The 23,410-nt window shown below is 41.1% G+C and overlaps 4 protein-coding genes across 7 annotated transcripts; all 4 read left to right on the forward strand.

The window, feature by feature from the left end:
• Positions 1-477: 477 nt before the first annotated feature.
• LOC129178300 (zinc finger protein 2-like) lies at positions 478-6,441 on the forward strand. Of its 4 annotated transcripts, XR_008569775.1 has the most exons (4): positions 478-969; positions 2,844-3,842; positions 3,961-5,195; positions 5,615-6,441. XR_008569775.1 is itself a non-coding variant. In XM_054770378.1 (3 exons), the coding sequence occupies exons 2-3, from the start codon at positions 5,000-5,002 to the stop codon at positions 6,304-6,306; spliced, it is 888 nt and encodes a 295-aa protein (XP_054626353.1). In that variant the 5' UTR covers positions 487-969; positions 2,844-4,999; the 3' UTR covers positions 6,307-6,441. The 4 variants fall into 4 exon arrangements, 2 of the variants coding, with proteins under 2 accessions (XP_054626352.1, XP_054626353.1); XR_008569774.1 differs by having other exon boundaries at positions 2,844-5,195; XM_054770378.1 differs by having other exon boundaries at positions 487-969; positions 2,844-5,195.
• A 1,083-nt stretch (positions 6,442-7,524) lies between these two features.
• Positions 7,525-13,995, forward strand: LOC129178286 (zinc finger protein 510-like). Its single transcript, XM_054770353.1, has 2 exons — positions 7,525-8,841; positions 12,852-13,995. Exons 1-2 carry the CDS (start codon positions 8,646-8,648, stop codon positions 13,697-13,699), a joined length of 1,044 nt encoding a protein of 347 aa, XP_054626328.1. The 5' UTR covers positions 7,525-8,645; the 3' UTR covers positions 13,700-13,995.
• A 1,689-nt stretch (positions 13,996-15,684) lies between these two features.
• On the forward strand, positions 15,685-18,104 carry LOC129178279 (gastrula zinc finger protein XlCGF8.2DB-like). The gene is made up of 2 exons (XM_054770342.1): positions 15,685-16,080; positions 16,806-18,104. Exons 1-2 carry the CDS (start codon positions 15,966-15,968, stop codon positions 17,813-17,815), a joined length of 1,125 nt encoding a protein of 374 aa, XP_054626317.1. The 5' UTR covers positions 15,685-15,965; the 3' UTR covers positions 17,816-18,104.
• Positions 18,105-18,320: 216 nt separating this feature from the next.
• LOC129178232 (gastrula zinc finger protein XlCGF57.1-like) lies at positions 18,321-22,345 on the forward strand. Its single transcript, XM_054770251.1, has 2 exons — positions 18,321-18,755; positions 20,543-22,345. The coding sequence occupies exons 1-2, from the start codon at positions 18,689-18,691 to the stop codon at positions 21,979-21,981; spliced, it is 1,506 nt and encodes a 501-aa protein (XP_054626226.1). The 5' UTR covers positions 18,321-18,688; the 3' UTR covers positions 21,982-22,345.
• Positions 22,346-23,410: the final 1,065 nt, after the last annotated feature.

Raw genomic sequence — 23,410 nt, forward strand, 5'->3', positions numbered from 1 at the left:
TGAGGGAGGCAGTAATGCTGGAGTGTGGTAGCTGTGCCTCGTGTGCCGTAAATAGGAAAAAAAAAACTCCGACTCCAGGAAGGTAAAGCGGCAACACTTGAGTTTAAGTTTGTTTTATGGTTTTCATTACTCGTTAATTCTTAATTATGTTCACATGTATTCCGTGAGAGAGATCACTCCTCAAAACGTTCATTCTTCAGTTTTGGGGGCGTGTGACGCTTCATGAAGCGTTGAGGTTTACCGGAACAGATTCGGAGCTTTGGTGCTTCAGTGTACGCAACATTAGCGACATCTGGTGGAAGAGTGAAGTCAAAGCAATCTATGTCAGTGAAAGGACTGAAACACAGGTCGTCATTACAAACTCGCCAGTGCTCTTCTTACAAGCCAGCATTGTTAAATGGCTTGATGGTTATGATATACACAAGTTAGCGCCAAAATAACCCGTCAAAGCAATGACATCCACCAGTCCGTTTTTTTTTTTTACATCCACCAGTCCGTTTCGAACCGTCAATACGCGCTGTGGCTTGTAAAGCTTCAAACGTAATCGGTCACGTGATATTTGCAGCGCGATACAAGCTCCGAAGCACTATTTCGAAGCAGTGTGATTCAGGAAGTCTGACATAAGCTTCGGGGCTTCGGGCTCGTTATACCATCTCTATTCTTCAGTGAACTTTGACTCAGGGTAGCTTAGCTTGCTAGCTTCTAACAAAGAGACGCGGAAGTGATCAACACATCGCCAAGCAGAGATCAAGCGTTCGTGTAAAGTGATCAACATGTGTAAAGTCCAAATGCTGAGAGCGCTGGTGAATCAGCGACTAGCTGCGGTTGTTGAAGAAATATTTGTAGTGTTGGAAAGAACGATAGCAGAGTACGAGGAGGAACTATCTCAAACAAAAGAGGAGAACGAGCGACAACGTCAACTACTGGACGCCGTTTTCAAGAACCATCAAGTTGTGTTACAGAGAGCAGGTTTGTTTCATTCTTACACTCGCTTGTATACTAACTTTATCACCACCAGAAACCAGCTAATGCTAATTGCTGTTCGAGAATACCTAACTTCCTTTCAGAGACCTACGTTTTATTGTGAAATCGGGTTGACGGGAAGTTAACTCTTATGTGTTGATTTGCACTTGTGGCCGCCCCATCAGGGATTTACATACGCTTACTAAATAAAGGAATAGCTTTGTTTTCACCATTGTCTTGAGATTATAAAATACAAAGTCACCCGATTTACATTCTTACCAAATTACAAATGCAAAAAATCTTAAATCCATATAAATAATAACATAACCTAAAAATAAGGCCCTGTAAATAAATAAGTCAAGAAATATTAATAATAATAATAAAACATTATAAATTCAACAACAATACATCAACCAATTGAAATAACCACACAGTTGGCACACAATAAATCTATAAGATTATTTTAGATATTTAAGATATATTTTACACTGTGCAATCACTATATACATAAAATAAATAAAATAACGATACAGTATACAAAAATAAATCAAATTATGATACAGAAGTTATGTAAAATGCCATATCCTATATGCAAAACTAATAATTAGAATAGTAAAATTTATCTGAATTCAGAGTGCTATTGGATTTTACAGTAACTATTCTCAAGGTGTATAAAGTAGGGATGTTATGAGACACTCACACAGATGAGACGATACACGAGATTGAGTTTAATTTCTATTACACTCTTCTGCACTCTGTGTGTATGCTTGTGGCCCCGCCTCCACCCACTGAGACAAAGAAACTGTATGACTGAAAAAGGATCACTCTGTTCATGCCGTTGTTCTATGGAATAAACGTGCCAAGGTGCTGAAAGCAATACACAGAGTGAACTACCTGCCTGTCTGGAGGTGAGAGACGAAGAAAACAGACGCATGCACATGGTAATATATTAAGGCCGGCAAAATTATCGAGTTCATTTTCATTTATTATGTGATTGATTGAATTAATTTATTATTGTCCCGAGCCGAGTGCCCACAAGACATTTTTTTCGGAACGACAAATCTTGTCACATTTTAATCTCACAAGATCTTGTGACACCCCTAATGTAAAGCCAATTTTCTTAAATTAAATTTATTTATCACGATTTGAGTCAATCTGCTCATGAATAACTTATGATTACAGGTTGACAAAAGCTTGTATCTTCAATGGTGGTAAAGGACTGGTCATCCAGCGTCATCATTTCCAGCATGAAATCACAGATTGCTTTACCCCTCGGGTCGTCTCTGGCAAACTTTCTTGCACTTTTCAAACTCTGCGGCGGTAGGAACAGCCCCCGAGCGTTGTGGCGACGCTGGCGTCTCAGGTAGCTGATAAGGTTTGGAGCGCCAGTCGAGGAACATTTTTTGCAACTATAGCACAAATGTCTTCCTCTGAAAGAGTGAATATTTGTTTACAAGTGAGTGCAGCGGACGTTACCTATGAGTCTCGCCTCATTGGCGCTTTGATCGGAGCTATCGGAGTTATCGGAGCTATTCTTTAATATTATCGGATTTATCAGTATGATATAATTTATCATATCGGCTTGATCATTATAATTAAGTGCACCCCTACATTTCTTACATGATTTGCACAGGATTTTGTAAATTACATTGCATTTTCAGTCTTGTTCTAATTTGTCCTTTGGGTGTACAAGCAATTGTCATGTTTTTATGTCAGGTATTTTTATTTTGTGTATGTACAATATGGTTATGATGTCTTGAATGTCAACGTGGTGACTGATGAGATTTTCAGAGACATTGTCAGAACCTATACTAATGCAGGACAACGCCTCGTCGGATGGAGCAAAGCCAGACTTGTATTGGTCTTCTTGTGTCCTGCAGACACCAGTGAGGAGCATCTTATACAGCGCCTCCACTTTAAAGAGGAAGATGAGGAGCCACAGCCCCCACACATGAAAGAGGAAGAGGAAGAGCACAGCATCAGTCAGGAGGGAGAGCATCTTGAAGGACTGGAGGAGTTCTCAGTGATTGGTGTCGATATGAAGAGTGAAGATGATGAAGACAAAGGTGAAAGTGAGGAGAAGACAGAGGTGGAGCCTCCTAGCAGCAGCTCATCTCAACACATGACAACAGAAGCTGATGGAGACCACTGTGGAGGATCACAAGCAGACAACCTCTTAGCTCCATTGTCAAATAGTGACAACACAACGTCACACTCTCCTGACGCTGATGATGAAGACTCTAAAGCTGATATGACATGTCACAGTGACAACACACACTTTAAATGCTCTCACTGTGGCAAAACTTTTAATTACCATAGTAATATGAAAAGACACATGACGATGCACACTGGAGAAAACTCTTCTGCTTGCTCAGTCTGTAATAGAAGATTCTCGTGGGGTTACTTGGAAGTTCACATGAGAACACACACTGGGGAAAAACCTTTTCCCTGTTCAATCTGCAACAAAAGATTTTATCAGCGATCAACACTTGTAAGACACATGAGAACACACACTGGAGAGAAAGTGCTGAGTTGCAGTGTGTGTGGTGAAAGATTCTCTTATAAGTACCAGCTTAACAATCACAAGTGTGCTGGTGAGAACAGCAGCAGTAAATGAAGCTGCGGTACTTGAAATAAACTGTCAGGACTTTGATAACTTTCTAACGCCATCACCACATATACAGTAATGTGACATTGTTGGGTGTGTAACGATCTTGTTAATATGCTTTTCCTATTTCAGTGCAATGAAAATAGGAAAAAAGCTGTGACAGAGTGTCAGTCAGTTGTATTTCATTAAATTACAAAACCTGAGCCAAGCAGAGACTGAAATGCCCTTCTGTTGTTTGTGGGATCATTTTGACCTTCTGCCGGAAAATAAGGTATTTATATCAATCTCCTCAATTTACCCACTTCTTGTCATATTTTCCAAATATTCTGTTCTAGTGAAATTATTTTCAAAATAACTCTTAGTTTATTATTCATATTATTTTTTTGCAGGTAAAATGTCACATTTGTGCGACAGAATTGTCTTACACTAGTGATGGGTCCAGTGACACAGATGCGAACTCAGAAGTGGAACGTTACTTAACATCTGGTAACTTTCAACACACCGAGGACCTACTTCATTATTGGAAGAGTATGCAGTCCACCTTCCCTCATTTGTTTTTATTAGCGAACCAGTTTCTATGCACACCAGCCTCTTCTGTGCCTTGCGAACGCATATTCTCCAACGCAGGACAAATTGTGTCAAAGAAACAAAAAAGACTGAATTACAAAACACTGGAGAAACTCATTTTTAAAAATAAAAATCTTTAAACAATGAGTCCATTGTCATTGTCATTCACAGCACTTTCACTGAGGTTTTGACATTATGACAGATGTTCACTTAATTTATCCACTGTGTCTCAAATATCAAAGAGGATTTTTAATTAAATTACATATATGGAACAAGAAAATGTGACTGCAAATACGGAAATGACGGTATTGGATACAATAGGTCATCAAATCAGTGTCAGTTGAGTCTGTCAACTATGTTTCCTGCAGGGATTTTTTTAAGTCCACCAGGTGTCAGTATTTAGCAACACAGTGTCAATACAGTGTGTCACTGCGTCGAAACGATACGTGATGCCTCATCTATCCATCACTACAGGAGAGAAACCACAAGCTGGGCTATATAGGTCAAGAATGCAATGACGCCTACTCACCTGGGGGAGGCAGTAATGCTGGCGTGTGGTTGCTGTGTCTCGTCTGCCGGAAATAGAAAAAAATTACGACGGCAAATTGAGTCACATCGTGGACTTCTAACTTTGTTTTATGGTGCTCATTACCTCTTAATTTTGTTCACGTGTCTTCCGTGAGACGGACTACTCTTTAAAACGTTCATTCTTCGTGTCAGGATAAACTTGTCTCTGTGAAGTTTGACGCTTCTCGGGCTAGCTTAGTTTGTTATGTTAGCTGCTAACAAAGAGTCGCGAAATTTAGCAGCACGTCGCTCAGCAGAGATCGAGTGTGAGTGTAGTGTTGTGATTGTGTGAAAATGTGTAAAGTACAAATGCTGAGAGCGTTGGTGGATCAGCGGCTCACTGCGGCCGTTGAAGAAATATTTGTAGTGTTGGAAAGAACGATAGCAGAGTACGAGGAGGAACTTTCTCGAACAAAAGAGGAGAACGAGCGACAACGTCAACGACTGGACGCTGTTTTCAAAAAGCATCAGGTTTTGTTGCACAGTGCAGGTTTGTTTCATTCTTACTCTCACATGTTTACTTTTCTATCATCAACGTGATCATTAAAATGAAATGGAGATGAGTAACTTGGCCGAGTGGAGGAGCAAGAAACCAGCTAATCCCAATTCAGTGTATTTATTGTGCACCCCTTGATTTGCGTAAATTACGTTGTATTTTTTTGTATACGAGCAGCTGTCATGTTTTTATGTCAAGTTTTTCTGCTGTGTTTATTTTGTTTTTTCCACTACCTGTTGTATTGGTTCTGTTATTCCTCTGATGTACAGTATGGTTAGGACGTCTTGAATGTCAACGTGGTGACTGATGAGACCCCCAGAGAGATTGTCAGAACATACTGTATGCTGCGGCAGGACAGTGCCTCATATGACGGAGCAAAGCTGGACTCGTGTTTGTCGTCTTGTGTCCTGCAGACGCCAGTGAAAAGCAGCTTTCACAGCACCTCTACTTTAAAGAGGAAGAGGAGGAGCACAGCATCAGTCAAGAGGGAGAGCAGCTTGAGGCGTTCCCAGTGATTGGTGTCCCTTTGAAGAGTGAAGATGATGAAGACAAAGGTGAAAGTGAGGAGAAGAAAGAGGTGGAGCCTCCAAGCAGCAACTCCTCTCTACACATGACAACAGAAGCTGATGGAGACCACTGTGGAGGATCACAAGCAGACAACCTCTTAGCTCCACTATCAGATAGTGACGACACAACGTCACACTCTCCTGACACTGATGATGAAGACTCTAAAGCTGATATGACATGTCACACTGACAACACACACTTTAAATGCCCTCACTGTGACAAAACCTTTCATTACCGTCGTAGTCTTAAGAGACACATGAGACTACATACTGGAGAAAACCCTTCAGCTTGCTCAGTCTGTAAGAGAAGATTCTCGTGGGGTTACTTGAAAATTCACATGCGAAGACACACTGGGGAAAAACCTTTTACCTGTTCAATCTGCCACAAAAGCTTTTGTCAACGATCAACATTAATAAGACACATGAGAATACACACTGGAGAGAAAGTGTTGAGTTGCAGTGTGTGTGGTGAAAGATTCTCTTATAAGTACCAGCTTAACAATCACAAGTGTGCTGGTGAGAACAGCAGCAGTAAATGAAGCTGCACGACTTGAAATAAACTGTCAAGACTTTGATAACTTTGGACTGTGTAACATCGTCACCACGTATAATGTATGACATCAATGTTGTGTTTTTAATACGTTTCTACCATTTAAATGTAATAAAAATAAAGAGCTGTGACAGTGTCAGTTTTATTTCTTTCTAGTACAAATTTAAGTCAAGAAGAGAGGCTGAAAAGCCTTTCTGTTGTTAGCCCTTAGCCTGATTAGCAAGCCAGTCTGTTAGCATTTAGCAAAGATGTGAGCGATAAACCGATGCGACCGGATATCCGGTTAGGGGAGCGAACGATTCTGATTCACCGGTAAAAGAATCCTGTGTCGATAATAATCAGTCATCTTTAGATTAATCGATTGTGGAGACAGGCATCGGGTATTGCGAGAGAAGCAATCGGTTGAGAGTATTATAAACAACGCGAGAGCCCGGGCTGTCGGTGTTGTGCGGAGTTATGCATGCACGCCGAGATCTGCATGCAGGTCGCGGGAGCGCGCACGCTCAGCTGAAAACTAAACCGTGTGACACCGTGCTATTCTTACGGCACAATACTTCATGATAATGAAGCGATGGTACGTTTTGTCAGCTTTATGGGTAACTATACAGCACCCAAAGCACACAGTATATGAAAGCTTGAATTTCTTGGCTTTATATTTGTTAGATATGTCGAAGCATTTGATTCAAGCATATCCAGAAACGCGGTGAGAGGAGCAGGTTAGACATTCACAATGTAGCTGTGGCACTTCGTTACACAGTTGTCCCTCTATTTATTTGTTTCTGTATAACAAATGACAAATTAGAAATGTGCACTTAATTACCTGTTCAGTTTATGGTCAGCAGCTGGCGAACTTTCACTGCATTACAAATGAAACGAAGGAAGTGTGACCAAGCCACCAGGAAGAGTTGTTAGCAGACAGTGAATGAGGCGTGATGCAATTGCATCACGCGTGTTTGATATTCTTTTTGGTGGGCTGACAGACTCCCCAAACAGTGCCTCTGTGGAAAATTAAAAATAAAAGTGTTGGACTTGATGGCGCTCTGCTCATTTGCGCCGCGGCGTTAGCTAGCTAGCTGACTCTCACGTTGTTTATAAAACACTGTCACCCGATAGCTAGCTGTTTTGAACTGCGAAGGTTGGAACGTCTTTGGATTAATTTCAAGAAGGGTGCAGAACTGGACAGGCAGACCAACCGAGGCGAGTATGCTAGCTAGCTAGGCGGCGTTCGGACGCCGACATTTGAAACGTTTTTGGATTAATGTGTTTTTATTTCTTTTTTTATTTTAAAAAGTATGCAATATTCGGGAACACTTTTTGTCTTTGTCTAAACACTATAGACATTTGACATGTTATTCTGTTGACTTTATTTTTGCCATTGCCTTATAGCTTGCTTGGGGATATGATGTGCTCTTTTACACATTAGGAAATACTGTAAGAATGTCACTTTAATATAATTGGAATCGGTATTTTATAATGTAAGATTAATATCTACATCAACAAACTTCAATCGTGGAATTAAATCGAATTTAATTGTTTGTACACTGCATTGAATCATATCGAATCATTCTATTTTTAAAATATATTGTTTTTGAATCGTATCATATCATAACCTGTGTATCGAGATTCGAATCAAATCTCCTTATCACAAGCATTTACCATCTTTCTTTTCTCAGCTGGTGTTTTCCTGCTCTTTTCCGCTTTCCTCTGTCTGTGGACGACAGCTTTTAGTTTACGCTGAATTGTCCATTGTTAATTTGTGTGGACATAAACTCTTATTTCACCACACTCTCGCTACACGAGGGTGTAATGGCACCTCCACACCTAAGGGAGGCAGGAATGCACAAGCTGTTTATTACCGGAAGTACAAAGTAAGGAAAAAAGTTAACAGGCAGGCAGTGTAGTCTTTAAGTAATGTAGCGTTAATTCCTTAATTTCTGCATTTGTGCTTCATGTCCTATAACAAACTACACATGATTCAGTATTGTCTTCAGGATAAACTCTTCTCAGTGACGCTTCTCAGGATAACTCAGCTTGCTAGCTGCTGACAAAGGGTGACGTAACAACACATACTGCGCATGTGTCAATCGCCATTTTGCGCTACTCTTGGTACGGTTTCAACGAAAGGAATCAGGGTTAAAAAAGGTTAGCGAAACGAAAGGATTTGTTTTATTTTCTCTACATATTCCGCGTGAAGGCCGTTAATTACCGTGAAGACGAACTTGTACCGGCTCCGATTCGAATCTTGTCGGGCTAGCTTAGCTTGCGAGTAATCAACTCATCGCTAAGCAGAGATCCAGTGTGAGTGTAAATTGTTGTGATTGTGTGAAAATGTGCAAAGTACAAATGCTGAGAGTGTTGGTGGACCAGCGGCTAACTGCGGCTGTTGAAGAAATATTTGTCGTGTTAGCAAGAACGATAGCAGAGTACGAGGAGAAACTTTCTCGAACGAAAGAGGAGAACGAGCGACAACGTCAACTACTGGACGCTGTTTTCAAGAAGCATCAAGTTGTGTTACACAGAGCAGGTTTGTTTCATTCTTCAAATATTTTTTTTCCTGCACTATTCTTAGTCGCATTAGCTTAGTTTTACCAATTTATCCCGATTTTATCTTTAAAACAGGAATGTTCCTTATAATTTGTTGCATATGTCATCAGAGAATTTAGTGGCGAATACTTCTGTGAAGTAGTTTAGAGCCACAGAAAGAATGATTTACATACAGTGGTGCTAAAAAGTGTTTGCCTCCTTCCTGATTTTTTTTTTTTGTTTGTCACATGTTTGAGATCATCAAACAAATGTAAATATTAGTCAATGACATCACAACTGAACACAAAATGCTACTTTTTAATGAAACTTTTTATTATTAAGGGAGAAAAAAAACAACCTTCCGTGACCTTGTGTGAAACTGCGGTTTCTCTAGCCGCACAAAGGCCTGATTACTGCCACACCTGTTCCCAATCAATAAATCACTTAAATAGGACCTGCCTGACAACGTGAGGTAGACCAAAAGATTCTCAAAAGTTTGACATCATGCTGCTTCTCTTTCTTTCTGTGTCATCATTAGTGATGGGTCCGGGAACATCGACGTGTCAGGTCAAGCTCAAACCACGAAACCCTGTGTTGTTGCGCGTATCGCTTTAAGAAATGTGAGGTGCCAAACTGAACAGAGTGTCTCAGCAATCGGAGCAAATCTTTAAGAAGAACTGTGCTGGAGCACAGTTCTTCCATTGAATCCAGTGTGACATGGAGACCGAAAGAAAAGAAAGATTTCCGCCATGTGGGACCATTTAGTGATTTTATATCGACAAATAAGCCATTTAGTTTTATTTCCATTAATTCCGTATTTCATGCTGTTCATCTGAAACAGTTAATTTCCTCTTGAACTGACAGAATGCATCTACATTTCAGTGACTCTTCTTATTCTTATTCTCTGCAGGTTAAATGTCGTATTTGTTTTACAGAATTGTCCTACTAAAGAAAAGCACCTCATCAATACACATAGACACAGTATATAAACATTTTACTACTTCCTCAGTAGTCGTTGATATTAAATTAATTTAATACTTAGAGTACATATGCATTACTTACACATACTTAATAAATATACAGTATTGATTAGCTTTTGGTTTTACTTGCTTTGAATGCCAAGACACTGGAAAAAAAGGATTTTCTTTAATAAAAACTCATTCAACTCTTCCCTGCCTTTTAAAGAGGATAGGCGGCATCACATTTGCAAACTCTTTCATTTTGATTTCCACGTTATGACATGCATTCTCATTATTTTTTTTGACTATATAATTGAAAAATATCAAATCTATTTTGAACTTGGATTAACATAATAATAAAATGATACAATAATTTAAATATTGTCTAAAGTCATTGAATTTGAGTCTCTCTACTATATTGTCTGCAATCAGGAGTGGTTTGGCTACAGACTTTATGGTTCAGACCGCCCCATCCTCTATTACAAACACTCTATGGTTGGGATCGAACGTATACCCTCTCCCATGTACCCTTACACTATTAGAGACTGTCGATGGATTCATGTCTGATGTGTCACAGCGGTGATGCGCACCCTGTGACATCCAACAGGTGTCATTGTTGAGCGACACTATTGATACAGTTTGGGTAATGTCACTAGTCATCATAAATATTGATGAGACATCATGCCAGATCTAAAGAAATTTAGGAACAAATGAGAAAAAAAGTAACTGAGATCTATTAGTCTGGGAAAGGTTAAAAAGCCATTTCTAATGCTTTGGGACTCTAGCGAACCACAGTGAGAGCCATTATCCACAAATGGCCAAAACATGGAACAGTGGTGAACCTTCCCAGTAGTGGCAGACTAACCAAAATTACCCTAAAAGCACAGCAATGACTCATCCAAGAGGTCACAAAAGACCCCACAACAACATCCAAAGAACTACAGGCCTCATTTGCCTCATTTAAAGTCAGTGTACATGACTCCAACATAACAAAAAAACTGGGCAAAAACGGCCTGTATGGCAGAGTTTCAAGACCAAAACCACTGCTGAACAAAAAGAAAATTAAGGCTTGTCTCAGCCTTGTTAGAAAATTTGTTGGCGATCCCTAAGACCTTTTGGAAAATACTTTGTGGTCTGACAAGACAAAAGTTGAACTTTTTGGAAGTTGTGCGTCCCATTACATCTGGTGTAACAGTAACGCCGCATTTCTGAAAAAGAACGTCATACCAGTAGTAAAATATGGCGGTGGTAGTGTGATGGTCTGAGGCTGTTTTGCTGCTTCAGGAGCTGGAAGACTTGCTTTGATTAATGGAACCATGAATTCTGCTCTCTACCAAAAAGTCCTGAAGGAGAATGTCCGGCCATCTGTTCATAACCTCAAACTGAACCAACGTGGGTTCTGCAGCAGGACAATGATCCAAAACACACCAGCACAATGATCCAAAACACACCAGCACAATGATCCAAAACACACCAGCAAGTCCGCCTCTGAATGGCTGAAGAAACGCAAAATGAAGACTTTGGAGTGGCCTAGTCAAAGTCCTGACCTGAATCCTATTGAGATGCTGTGGTCTGACCTTAAAAAGGTGCTTCATGCTGGAAAACCCTCCAATGTGGCTGAATGACAACAATTCTGCAAAGATGAGTGGGCCAAAATTTCTCCACAGCGCTGGAAGAGACTCATTGCAAGTTATCGCAAACGCTTGATTGCAGTTGTTGCTGCTAAGGGTGGCCCAACCAGTTATTAGGTTTAGGGGGCAGTCACTTATTCACACAGGGCCATGTACAAGTAGGTTTGGATTTTTTTCTCAATAATAAAAACTTTCATTCAAAAACTACATTTTTTTGTTCAGTTGTGTTGTCATTGAGCCATATTTAAATTTGTTTGATCTTAAACATTTAAGTGTGACAAACATGCAAAAAATAAATCAGGAAGGGGGCAAGCACTTTTTCATTCCACTGTACATATACACTAAGTCCCCAACTAACGAACACAATTGGTTCCAGACGACCGTTCTTATGTCGAATCATTTTCAAGTAGGGGAAAAGGTAATATTACCAATGATATAGGTACTACATGTACGTGTATACATATACAGTATATGTGTATGTATGTAAATATGAGTTTGGAAGCAGGAGTAATATTAAACAAGGATAATTAATGAAAAAAACAATAAAAGTGATATAATAATACGTAATGATAAATGTTATTTACTTTTGAAGAGGAGTGGTCGAGCATACGTTGTGGTGGAGAAGGAGGAGGAGTTATTGAAAAAAAGACTCTTCTAAAAGAGGTAGTGTTCTGTGGGTGGTGTAGAATTAAGCAGGCCTATTAACTCTTCATAAACTTTAATCACACGCTCTGTCAGGGTTGTATAATTTAGCTTTTCATTTAGCTTTACACTGTATCTCCCCAGAGTCTAACTCTTCCTCTGTGGGTCTCATTAGCTCAAATGGCTTCCTCTGTTAGTGCCATTAGCAGTGTCACAGTGCCCTCTACTGGTCAAGCATGTACAGTGGCAGTATAAATACTGATTGAGCGAGTAAAAGGCAAAATAAAATAAAATATAGACCAGTCGGCTTGTGTTCGTATCCACGAGTGTTAGCTAGTCGGGTGTTCGTAAGTTGAGGACCTAGTGTACTATTTTAATGCACACATTCTCTTGGCGAGAACATACTCAATCCTTTTCTTACGAAGAACCATGAACACAGATCAAGGGTCACAAGTGCAATGAAATCGTCAGCACCACATTATCTTTTGAGGCACTGTGTCTCCAACTTCTTTCCATCAAGAAGAGAGCTAATGACAAAGGGCCACCATGAACCAGTTCAACCTTGTCTGTGAATATTCTCATTCATCCAGGTCATTGTATTCTTGGGGCATTGAATGGAGCATTGGTTTTATTTCCTTTAATTCCGTGAATGGAGTGTTAAGGTTGTTTTTAGAGGATGTTTCACCTCACATACGAGCAGGCTTCATCAGTTCATGCTCACAACTAGATAATCAGCGTGACTTTTCTAAATCATGTGTTTGTTATCTTCTGTCCTGCAGATGTCAGTGAAGAACATCTTCCCCCTGAGCAGCAGGAGTGGAGTTCCAGGGTGGAGCAGGAGGAGCCCAAGCACCCCCACATTAAACGGGAAGAGTGTGAGCCACAGTGCCCCCACATTAAACAGGAAGAGGAGGCTCACAGCATCAGTCTTAAGGGACCACATCTTGAAGGACTGGAGGAGTTTCCAGTGATTGGTGTCGCTGTGAAGGGTGAAGATGATGAGGACAAAGGTCAAAGTGAGGAGAAGAGAGAGGTGGAGCTTCCAAGCAGCAGCTCAACTGAACACATAACAGAAGCTGATGGAGGCCACAGTGGAGGATCACAAGCAGACAACTGCTTGGCTCCACTATCAGATAGTGACTGCACAATGTCTCACACTCCTGGCAAAACCTTCAAGCGTGGGAGCAATTTGCAAAGACGCATGATACGTCACAAAGGAGAGAAACCATTCATGTGCTCAGTTTGTGGCAAAAGCTTCTATGAGACGGCACATTTGGAAGTCCACACCAGAATCCACACGAGAGAGAGATGTTTTTCCTGCTCAGTTTGTGGCAAAAGCTTCTATGAGAAGGCATATTTGCAAGTCCACACCAGAATCCACACTGGAGAGAGACGTTTTTCCTGCTCAGTTTGTGGCAAAAGATTTGTACGTAAGTCACATTTGAAAGTCCACACCAGAATACACACTGGAGAGAAACCCTTTTCTTGCTCAGTTTGCGGTAAACGCTGTAATGTAAAAAGTAACTTGAAGGTTCACATCATGACACATCACAGTGAAACAGCGTGTGCGATGAACAGTTCTCTCAAAAGTGCCAGGTTAACAACCACAAGTGTGCTGGAGGTTTAAAAGGTATAGAATGTGAGTCTTTACAGCTTTCATTGTGATGAGAATATGTGATGTGTCAGATTGTATGTAGACCTAACAACTTCCCGAGAACCCGATGTGGTTGTCATAGTAATCATTGCACCCTCGTCACTACCTCGTTCCGCTCCTTTTCTCTGGGAGGCATTGCAGAACATGAATCAAAACTGCTAGACTTTCCAAAGGTTTCTTTCCCATTGCTGTTCAACTCATATCCAGCATGTTGTTAGCTTGACGACTGTAGCATTGTCACCTTACTATAATTAAATATCTTGAATGTGTGCATTGTGTATGCACCGTGTGTATTTATTTATATATTATATATATGTGTGTGTGTGTATATATAGAGGAGCTCAATCACCACTGTCTATGTAAGGCAATGGTGGCACCTCCAGAAGCGGTAACCCAATTCAACTATGTGCTTCAGCTTACCCTAGCAGAGGTAAAGCTGTCAAAGCTGCATGATCTGGTTCTGCTAAAGGCCCAAGCGGGGTACCCTACCAGATATACAAGCAGTGTTCTTAGCTCCTTGCACGCCTCTGGAAGATCTAGAAGCTGATGTGGAGAAGAGGGAGTGTCACAGCCCATGGGAGACATTTGGATTGCAAAAGAACAAGACTCAAGCAACACCAAGCAGTTTCGCATAGTCTCACCTCTGTCCAAAACGGAGGAGTTCCAGGAAGATCTGGTTGCCTGGAAGACATGGAAGAAGTCACCCAATGAATCCGTGAAGCAAGAGAGAGCAAAGGAGGCAAGAGGGGTAATCCACATAGCAGGTTTAGTGAAAAGTATTGAGTATGTACACCCTGAGGTGAGGGAAACTCTGGGTTTTCTATTCCAGAAAGAGTTAAACTCAGGCATTTACCATCATAACTGGTATCTGACCAGTTTTTACTCACACACCCTCACTTGGATAACATTCTTCACCCATACATAGCCAATAAGTGTGCCGACTTAAAAAAAAAAAAAAAACTCCAACAGTGACTGATAAGGGGGTTCTGCCAAAGAATATTCTGGAACCTCTAGTCTACAAGGTACCATGACAACCTTGCTTGCACAAAAGCGAGGCGTCAACTGGTATGGGATGAGATCTGAGAGTCAGTGAAGGAAAAACACAGCAGCAATTTGTCAACATGGCCAGGCATGGAACATTAACCAGGTGTGGGCACACAAAACAGTAAAGCATCACTTGGGCAGACCTCTGGCGAACTGAACCATCGCACATCGAGTTCCTCCCAATCTCGTCGAACCTGCATGTTTGAGCCTTGCCAACAAAGCAGAGTGTAAGATGTGTCAAAAGAGGGGCACCTTGACATATATTCTGTGCAGCTGCCTAAAGGCTTTAGGGGACGGGCGTGATTGCTGGTACCATAACCAGGCTATGAGTTCTTTTGGCAGATTCAAAACAGTCAGTCATCAAGTCAGGATGTGTGACAGATGGTAGAGTATCCCTCCACAGCAGGGATACTCACGCCCCCATGCTGCTCAGACGTCGTCAAATGTCCGCCACGGCACCAAACCAGAGTATGGGTGGCTCACTTCACCGCAGTGGCTCATCTATCAGGTTAATTACACGGTTTAAAAAAAAGTAAATTATAACACCAATTGCTAAAAAATAAAACATATTTCATTCTTAATATTATATTATATTCATTATATCGTAGACCAAGAGTCAACATGTTATTTCATTACTAAAATGTGAAATAAAAAGAGGGAATTGTGAGTCAATATGAGTTGGTTTAGCCTTGACTGCAAGTTGGGTGACGGGGGGAGATGACAATTAAGTGCCGTTATTTTTAGTAGAGTAAATGTGTAAAAAAAAAAAAAAAAAAAAGTAATAGGTGTCATTAGATTCTGGACGGCACCCTCCGATATATGTAGATCAAAAGTGTAAACGACTCATCCTAACCTGAAGGAGGCAGTAATACAAAAATGTACTCGCATTTCTTGTCTGCCGGAAATGGAAAAAAAGTCAATGAAAATAAGCTAGCGTCTGTGAAGTCTGCGTTCTGGACTTCTTTATCGCGTTGACTCTTAAGCGTGTACACATTTCTGCCATATAACAGAAATTATGTTACGGAATAATATTTAACACATAAATTATTCGTGTCAGGATAGACTGGTCTCGATACACTTTGAGTGTCCTCGAACTAGCTTAGCTTGCTAGGTGCTAACAAAGAAACGCGAAAGTAATCAACACATCGCTAAGAAGAGATCAAGTGTGACTGTGAGTTGTTGTGATTGTGTGAAAATGTGCGAAAGAACGATAGAGTACGAAGAGGAACTTTCTCCAACAAAAATGGAGAACGAGCAAGAGCAACTTTTGGATGCTGTTTTCAAGCCTCACGTTGACTTAAATACATCAGGTTTGTGCACTTCTTCCTTGCCGCTCGTTTGCTTTATTAAAAAAACATAGTCACATGGAAACTTTCAGTATTATTTGCTTTATATACAACGAGAACATGTATCAAACGGCGCTTGATAGTGAACTTTCATGTTGTTTACAGCCACAGAAACCAATAGAGGTGTCCACTGTCCAGATTTACGCATGCGCACGAGGGGTATGGACGCCATTTTCGCTTGTGTTGTCATTGTGGGCACAGTACCATCCTTTTGACCTGTTAGCTCCTCTACACTGGCCGCACCTACAATTTTAGTATTTTAATGATAATAACATTAAATGTACTAGCACAATTAAGGCAAACTGACAGTCGTGACAGTCAGTTTGCCTTTAAACCACACACAAACCTCCTTTCTAACACAGCCATGTTGATGTATTAAGTCATTTAGGTGCACTTTCCATTAGATTAGTTTTAACAGAACAATGTGGCTTTTGTGTTTGATGGCAAATGCTACAACCGCTATTGTTGTGCTGCAAAGAACAACCTGTTCTTTTTTCTTATAAGTAAAAATAACTAATTGCACTCGACCGCTGACTTTTCACAGGATGTGAAAATACCCAAATCACATCTTGCTCTATTATCACACCAGCTCAGTGTTTCCCGCAAGGCTGCAATCTATTTGTGGCGGTGGAAACACTGCAACTACTAGTCAACATTCACATGTGTTTTTTTTTCCTTGTGTCCTGCAGATGTCAGTGAACAACTTCCCCTTGAGCATCAGCAGTGGAGCTTCAGGGTGGAGCAGGAGGAGCCACAGTCCCCCCACATTAAAGAGGAAGAGGAGGAGCCACTGCCCCCCTACATTAAAGAGGAGGAGGAGGAGTACAGCATCTGTCAGGAGGGAGAGAATCTTGAAGAGGATCAAGTGATTCGTGTCATTGTGAAGAGTGAAGACGAAGACGATGGAGAGCAAGGTGAGGAGATGAGAGAGATGGAGCCTCCAAGCAGCAGCTCAACTCATCATAGTGGTTACCACTGTGGAGGATCACAAGCAGACAGCCTCTTAGCTCCACTATCAGATAGTGACGACATAACGTCGAACTCTGCTGACACTGATGATGACGTCTCCAAATCTGCCATGACATTCCACACTGACAACTCACGCTGGAAATGCTCTCAGTGTAACAAATCTTTTTACGACAGTAGCACTCTGAAAAGACACATGGCCTGTCACACTGACAACATGCACTGGAAATGCTCTGAGTGTGACAAAACTTTTAAGCAAAAGAGCAATCTGAAAAGACACATGAGGTATCACACTGGAGAGAAACCGTTCATCTGCTCAGAGTGTGACGAAAGATTCTACGAGAAGGCGCATTTGATTGCGCACACCAAGAGACACAAAGGCGAGAAAGCGTTCCCCTGCTCAGTGTGTGGAAAAAGATTCTACGAGAAAGCACGTATGATGGTACACATAAGAACACACACTGGAGAGAAACCATACTCCTGTTCAGTTTGTGGTAAGAATTTCTCTGTAAAAAGTAGCTTGTTAATACACACAAAAATACACACTGGAGAAAAGCCTTTCACCTGTTCAGTCTGTGGTAAAAGGTTTATTCGGAATGCTGGTTTGATAGCGCACATGAGAAGACACACGGGTGAGAAAATCTTCAGTTGCAGTGTGTGTGATGAAAGATTCTCTTATAAGTACCAAGTCAGCAATCACAAGTGTTCTGGTGAGAACAGCAGCAGTCAATGAGGCTGCAGAATAGCCGTCTTCTGTGGTCTCTCAGGACGGTTGTTTTTGCTGTGCTGAGCAGTGCTTGCTTGCTGTTTATGAATGTACCAAACTGTTCATTCGGTTGTTTTTAAATAATTGCTTCCTTCATTTACACTGAAATGTCTTTTGATTTTGTATTAGTAGTTCCAGTCAAACAACTGACAAATGTCAACCCATGACCTGAAGTCAACTCCAGACTTTTATCTGCTTCATTTGTCTTCAAGTAACAAGAGAATAAACCTGGAAAATTAATGTATTGTCAATAGTTGTCCAAATATTTTTGAGTTCCTGAAAAGTAAATGCTGTTTAGAAATTACTGTAACTCATAAAAAGGTAAATGCCTTTTTTTGTTAAACCTTTAGAATTAAAGTTGAAATTCCGTACTTTTACCACATTTTGTTTTTTTATTTTTTTTTATTTTAAGCCTATGGGTGATGTCTAACGACAAAATCCAAACTACTTGTATTGCCACGGTCTTGATACTGCTTTGTGCCAAGATGTAATGACGCATCCACACCTGAGGGAGGCAGTAATGCGCTAGAATTCACTCGTCTTCCGGAAGCGGAAAACGGAAAGTTAGCAGGACGACGTGATCGCTAAATCAGTGGTATTGTATTTTATGGCGCCCATTCTGCACTCTGTGCGTAGTTATTTGACCTCCACAAATTAAATAAAAAAAATCGTATACACATGTATGTCGTGTACCAGAATAAAATTCTTCGTATCGTAGCTTTTCAAGCTAGCTTATCTTGCTAGCTGTTAACAAAGAGACACTGAAGTTAACGCATCGCTCAACAGAGATCTTTGTGAGTGTAACTGTTTGGATTGTGTGGAAAAACGTGTGAAAGAACGATGGCAGATTACGAGGAGAAACTTCTCGACGCAGGTTTCAAGCCTCAAGATGATTTAAACGCAGCAGGTGTGTTCACTTCTTCCTCGTTGCTTGCTTGTTTTGTTTTATTTATTTATCTTTGGGCATCTCTGTGTGGAGTTTGCATGTCATTGTTCTCCCCGTGCGTGCGTGGGTTTTCTCCGGGTACTCCGGTTTCCTCCCACATTCCAAAACATGCATGTTAGGTTAATTGGCGACTCTAAATTGTCCATAGGTATGAATGTGAGTGTAAATGGTTGTTTGTCTATATGTGCCAGGCCACTGGCTAGCAACCAGTCCAGGATGTACCCGCCTCTCGCCAAAGTCAGCTGGGATAGCCTCCAGCATACCCCTGCAACCCTACTGAGGACAAGCGGCATAGAAAATGGATGGATAACTGGAACAGGTAGCGAACGTTCATGTTGAAAGCCAGCGAAGCCATGCAAGACTTGTCCACAAGAGATGTGACGTTCGCGAACTTATCGAGTTTTTTGAAAAACTCTTTTAAAGTAAGCTGGAAACATATTTCAAGTTTAGATTCGCTCGTTCGATTTTATTGTGCTGCAATTTTTGTTGTTGTTGAGGGAATAATTATGTCACTGTCAAAGTAAGAGCATATGACGCCACCGGTGGAATACTTACAAAGCCAAATGAAATTACAGTACAGTCAACATTTCAGAATAATGTGTGTGTATGTTTGATCCAGTTCTTATCTTAGAACTGCTACCACCGTTTCATAAAAACGAATCACTTGTTAAAAGAAAAAAAATTAAGAACTATAACAACGGGCCAGTCTTTTGAACGGCTCTTTGAAAGGAATGGCTCAATAGCTGGCTCCCTTCAATGTCCCATCTCTTGTGACCACTGTCCAGACTTACACATGCGCACGAAGGGCATAGACGCGGTTTTATCCTTGTGTTTTTGAAACCTATGGGTGCGAAAGCCATTGATAAGCCTCACCCCTGATGCCTGAAGAGCCGCGTTGTACATTGAGTTGACAGTCTAGGCTTTAAGCTCAAGAGCTCACACTCTAGACTCTCATTCTGCAGACCCTGGTTCGAGTGGGGCTGGCTGAACCACACCTACACTATCATACAATAATGATAATGACATGAAATATTACAAGTACAACCACCATAGACCACCACAAATGGATTTGGTGCTACCTGTTGACCCTCGCTCATAAACACATTATAACGGGACTGTCTGTGAATGTAGATTGTCTTTCCAACTCTGTACAGTAGATGGCATCGTAACTTTGCTTCTTAACACACCTCATATGCACCTGGTCTGCCAGAGAATAAGAAGACGTAGCAGGAGGGATCAGTGTTGTCAACTTTGTGACATTGTGGCTATATTTAGCAAGTATTGAAGCCCCTCTATATTGTCTTTTTCAAAAAAGTGACTCAACAAATCTGTGACTGAGTGACTTTTACTGGTGTTACTGGACACTTTTGGAGACAAACGTGAAAGCATGTATCACTCTTCTCAATGAGTAGCGGGTGCTGCTGCAGGCCTTCTCCATCTAAAAGCAATCACAGGGGCCTCTGTCGTGCTTGTGACATAGCAAAAGACAAAAACGGCATAAAAATCCATGAAAATTACATGCACATGCGTCATGTCACATTAGATGATGACGTCATGTGCCCCCACCACCACTCTAACGCCACAAATAGATTGCAGTTCTGTGGGAAACACTGAACCTGTTTTCTACATTTTCTTGGTTTATTGCATCAACTACCAGACTGATCAAGAGACAGCCACCACCGTCCCACAACATTCAAAGCAAAGCCTGACCTTTCTAAAACATATCTTTGTCTTCTTGTGTTCTTCAGACGTCAGTGACGAACATCTTACCACTGAGCAGCCGAAGTGGAGCACCAGGAAAAAGCAGGAGAAGCCCCGGCCCCCCCACATTAAAGAAGAAGAGGAGCAGCCACAGCCAGCCTACATTAAAGAAGAAGATGAGGATCATAGCATCAGTCAAGATGGACTGGAAGAGTTCCCAGTGATTCGTGTCATTGTGAAGAGTGAAGATGATGAAGACAAAGGTGAAAGTGAGGAGAAGAGAGAGGTGGAGCCTCCAAGCAGCAGCTCAACTCAACACATGACAACAGAAGCTGATGGAGACCACTGTGGAGGATCACAAGCAGACAACCTCTTAGCTCCACTATCAGATAGTGACGATACAAGGTCACACTCTCCTGACACTGATGATGAAGACTCTAAAGCTGATATGACATGTCACACTGACAACACACACTTTAAATGCTTTCAGTGTGACAAAACTTTTTATGACAGCAGTAATCTGAAAAGACACGTGAGAAACCACACGGGCATCAAAGACTTTAAGTGCTCTAAATGTGGGAATATGTTTGGTGACAGTTCAACTCTGAAAAGACACATGAGGGTTCACACAGGAGAGAAACCATTCAGCTGCTCATTTTGCTGTAAAACATTCTCTCTTAAGTCAAATTTCATAACGCACACGAGGACGCACACTGGAGAAAAACCGTATTCCTGCTCTGTCTGCGATGCAAGTTTTAGTGTGAGCTCGGTATTGGTTCAACATATGAGAACGCACACCGGAGAGAAACCCTTTTCTTGTTCAGTTTGTGGTAAAGGGTTTTCTCAAAAGGGAGGCTTGTTAACCCATACAAGGACACACACTGGGGAGAAACCCTTTGCCTGCTCAGTTTGTGGCAAACGATTCTCTCAAAAGGGGCACTTCATGAGACACACTAAAACACATGCTGGAGAAAGGCACTTCACTTGTTCAGTGTGCAACACAAGTTTAAGTAGTCATTCAGGTTTAATTAAACACATGAAAACGCACACTTTGGACAACCATTTTAGCTGCCCGGTTTGTTGTCAAACATTCTCACTGAAGGTTAGTTTGATGAGACACATGAGAACGCACACAGGTGAGAAACCTTTTGCCTGTTCAGTCTGCGGTAAAAGATTCTCTCAAAAGCCAAATTTGACCGCACACACAAGGATACACACTGGAGAGAAACCTTTTACCTGCTCAGTGTGCAACACAGGTTTTCGGGATCGTTCCATATTGGTTCAACACATGAGGACGCACACAGGGGAGAAACCTTTTACCTGCTCAGTGTGCGGTCAAAGGTTCTCTCAAAGGGCGAATTTGATAAGACATGCAAGAAGACACACTGGAAACAAAGCATTTTCCTGCTCAGTCTGCAGCACAAGTTTTAGCGGTAGTTCTGGATTGAGTGAACACATGAGCGGACACACTGCTGAGAGTGTTTAGCCCACCGTTTTTTTATTTTATTTTCCATATTTACTTTTCATTTATACACAAAACAGGGTGAACGCTGTGATTTCTACAAACAAAAGAGAATGCACAGTGTTTTCCACAGGACTGCAATCTATTGATGTAATCGTCCCAGGTGAGAAAAAAAGTAAAAGCATGATAAGCAAAACAAATATGTTTAGAACTGCCAATTATCTTTCTCCTGTTGCTTCTTTTTGTTATTTTTATTCAATGTCACAAACAGGACCGAGCTTCCTGTGAGTGCTTTTAATATGGGGGAGGAGTCCACAGCCTCTTCACTAGATTTCTCGCTAGCCGCTTAAAAAATGGGTATCTGGAGGGGTGAAATGTGGTGAAACGATGTGCCGAAGGATGTCTATTTGTATGATGTTGCCCTTTGTCATCGTTCTCATTTCATTTATTAATAAATAACCTTTAAATAACCAAAAGCAAATGCATTTCTTCACTTCTAATTTGGACAGTTACTCTCACACATTTTACACTCACAGTATTGAAATAGAGAAAAACAGAAATGTGTCTGCTAAGGCTGCAATTATGGTGAGGACATATTCCCTCACTAAGCTTGGAGCTAAAAAATAATAAAATAAATAATATAAGATTAAAAAGAAGGAATAATAATGAAATAAACTAAAATAAATACTGAACAAGCTAAAAAAATAAGTAGTGCAAAAAGGAAGTCAGTCCAATAAAATGGACTAAAACCTGATATACAATCTTGGATCTACTAGATAGATAATACACCATTTTTTTATCGTGAGATGGTTTTGTTGTTGCGCTCAAATCAAACTTGCCCATGACATACTATGCTTTTTGCGGTTGGTTCTGGAATTAATTAACTGCGATAAACGAGGACAACTGTACTTCGGAACTGGTTGCTAGTCTTTGGTCCATGTCATTCTCATGAGGCTCCAAGCTTCTGTACTCTTGGACAGTTCAGGGGCATATAGCTATACTGGCTCACCAGGCAAAGTGCCGAGGCCCACGGAATCATCACCAACCAAAGTTAGCGAGGTCATGCAGGCGATTTGGCAGACAAGGTCAGCATCAACATCTGGCCCACCGTACAAGCTATACAGTAACTGCCCACGGGTGCTGAAGCTCACACAGCATACACCACAGGCATGCACCAGAATCCATCCATGCATTATTCCAGGTCGGGTCGGGGGCAGCAGCCTAAGCAGAGAAGCCCAGACTTCCTGGGTGTTCTCTGAGGCGTCCTACCGGTCCAACATGCCTACCAGAATACCAAAAACAAATTAGCCACATTTAACACAACTGTTGTGGTGGTGTATACTTTGTGCCTTCTGGTGGATCGTGGACAGTGAGTACGAAACAAAAAGGTTAAGATGGCCTTTGATTTTGAAAATAATGTGTTTGACAATGTGTAAGAATGTGCCACATTATG

This window comes from Dunckerocampus dactyliophorus, chromosome 3 (assembly GCF_027744805.1).
Source record: "Dunckerocampus dactyliophorus isolate RoL2022-P2 chromosome 3, RoL_Ddac_1.1, whole genome shotgun sequence".
Classification (NCBI taxonomy): domain Eukaryota; kingdom Metazoa; phylum Chordata; class Actinopteri; order Syngnathiformes; family Syngnathidae; genus Dunckerocampus; species Dunckerocampus dactyliophorus.

What these genes read in the sequence shown, in the direction of transcription:
- LOC129178300 (XM_054770377.1), top strand. Translation starts at nt 774, where the DNA reads ATGTGTAAAGTCCAAATGCTGAGAGCGCTGGTGAATCAGCGACTAGCT. An exon ending in AGTTGTGTTACAGAGAGCAG is followed by an intron (nt 970 to 2,843) that starts GTTTGTTTCATT and finishes TGTGTCCTGCAG; the next exon opens with ACACCAGTGAGGAGCATCTT.
- LOC129178286 (XM_054770353.1), top strand. Translation starts at nt 8,646, where the DNA reads ATGTGCAAAGTACAAATGCTGAGAGTGTTGGTGGACCAGCGGCTAACT. An exon ending in AGTTGTGTTACACAGAGCAG is followed by an intron (nt 8,842 to 12,851) that starts GTTTGTTTCATT and finishes TCTGTCCTGCAG; the next exon opens with ATGTCAGTGAAGAACATCTT.
- LOC129178279 (XM_054770342.1), top strand. Translation starts at nt 15,966, where the DNA reads ATGTGCGAAAGAACGATAGAGTACGAAGAGGAACTTTCTCCAACAAAA. An exon ending in CGTTGACTTAAATACATCAG is followed by an intron (nt 16,081 to 16,805) that starts GTTTGTGCACTT and finishes TGTGTCCTGCAG; the next exon opens with ATGTCAGTGAACAACTTCCC.
- LOC129178232 (XM_054770251.1), top strand. Translation starts at nt 18,689, where the DNA reads ATGGCAGATTACGAGGAGAAACTTCTCGACGCAGGTTTCAAGCCTCAA. An exon ending in AGATGATTTAAACGCAGCAG is followed by an intron (nt 18,756 to 20,542) that starts GTGTGTTCACTT and finishes TGTGTTCTTCAG; the next exon opens with ACGTCAGTGACGAACATCTT.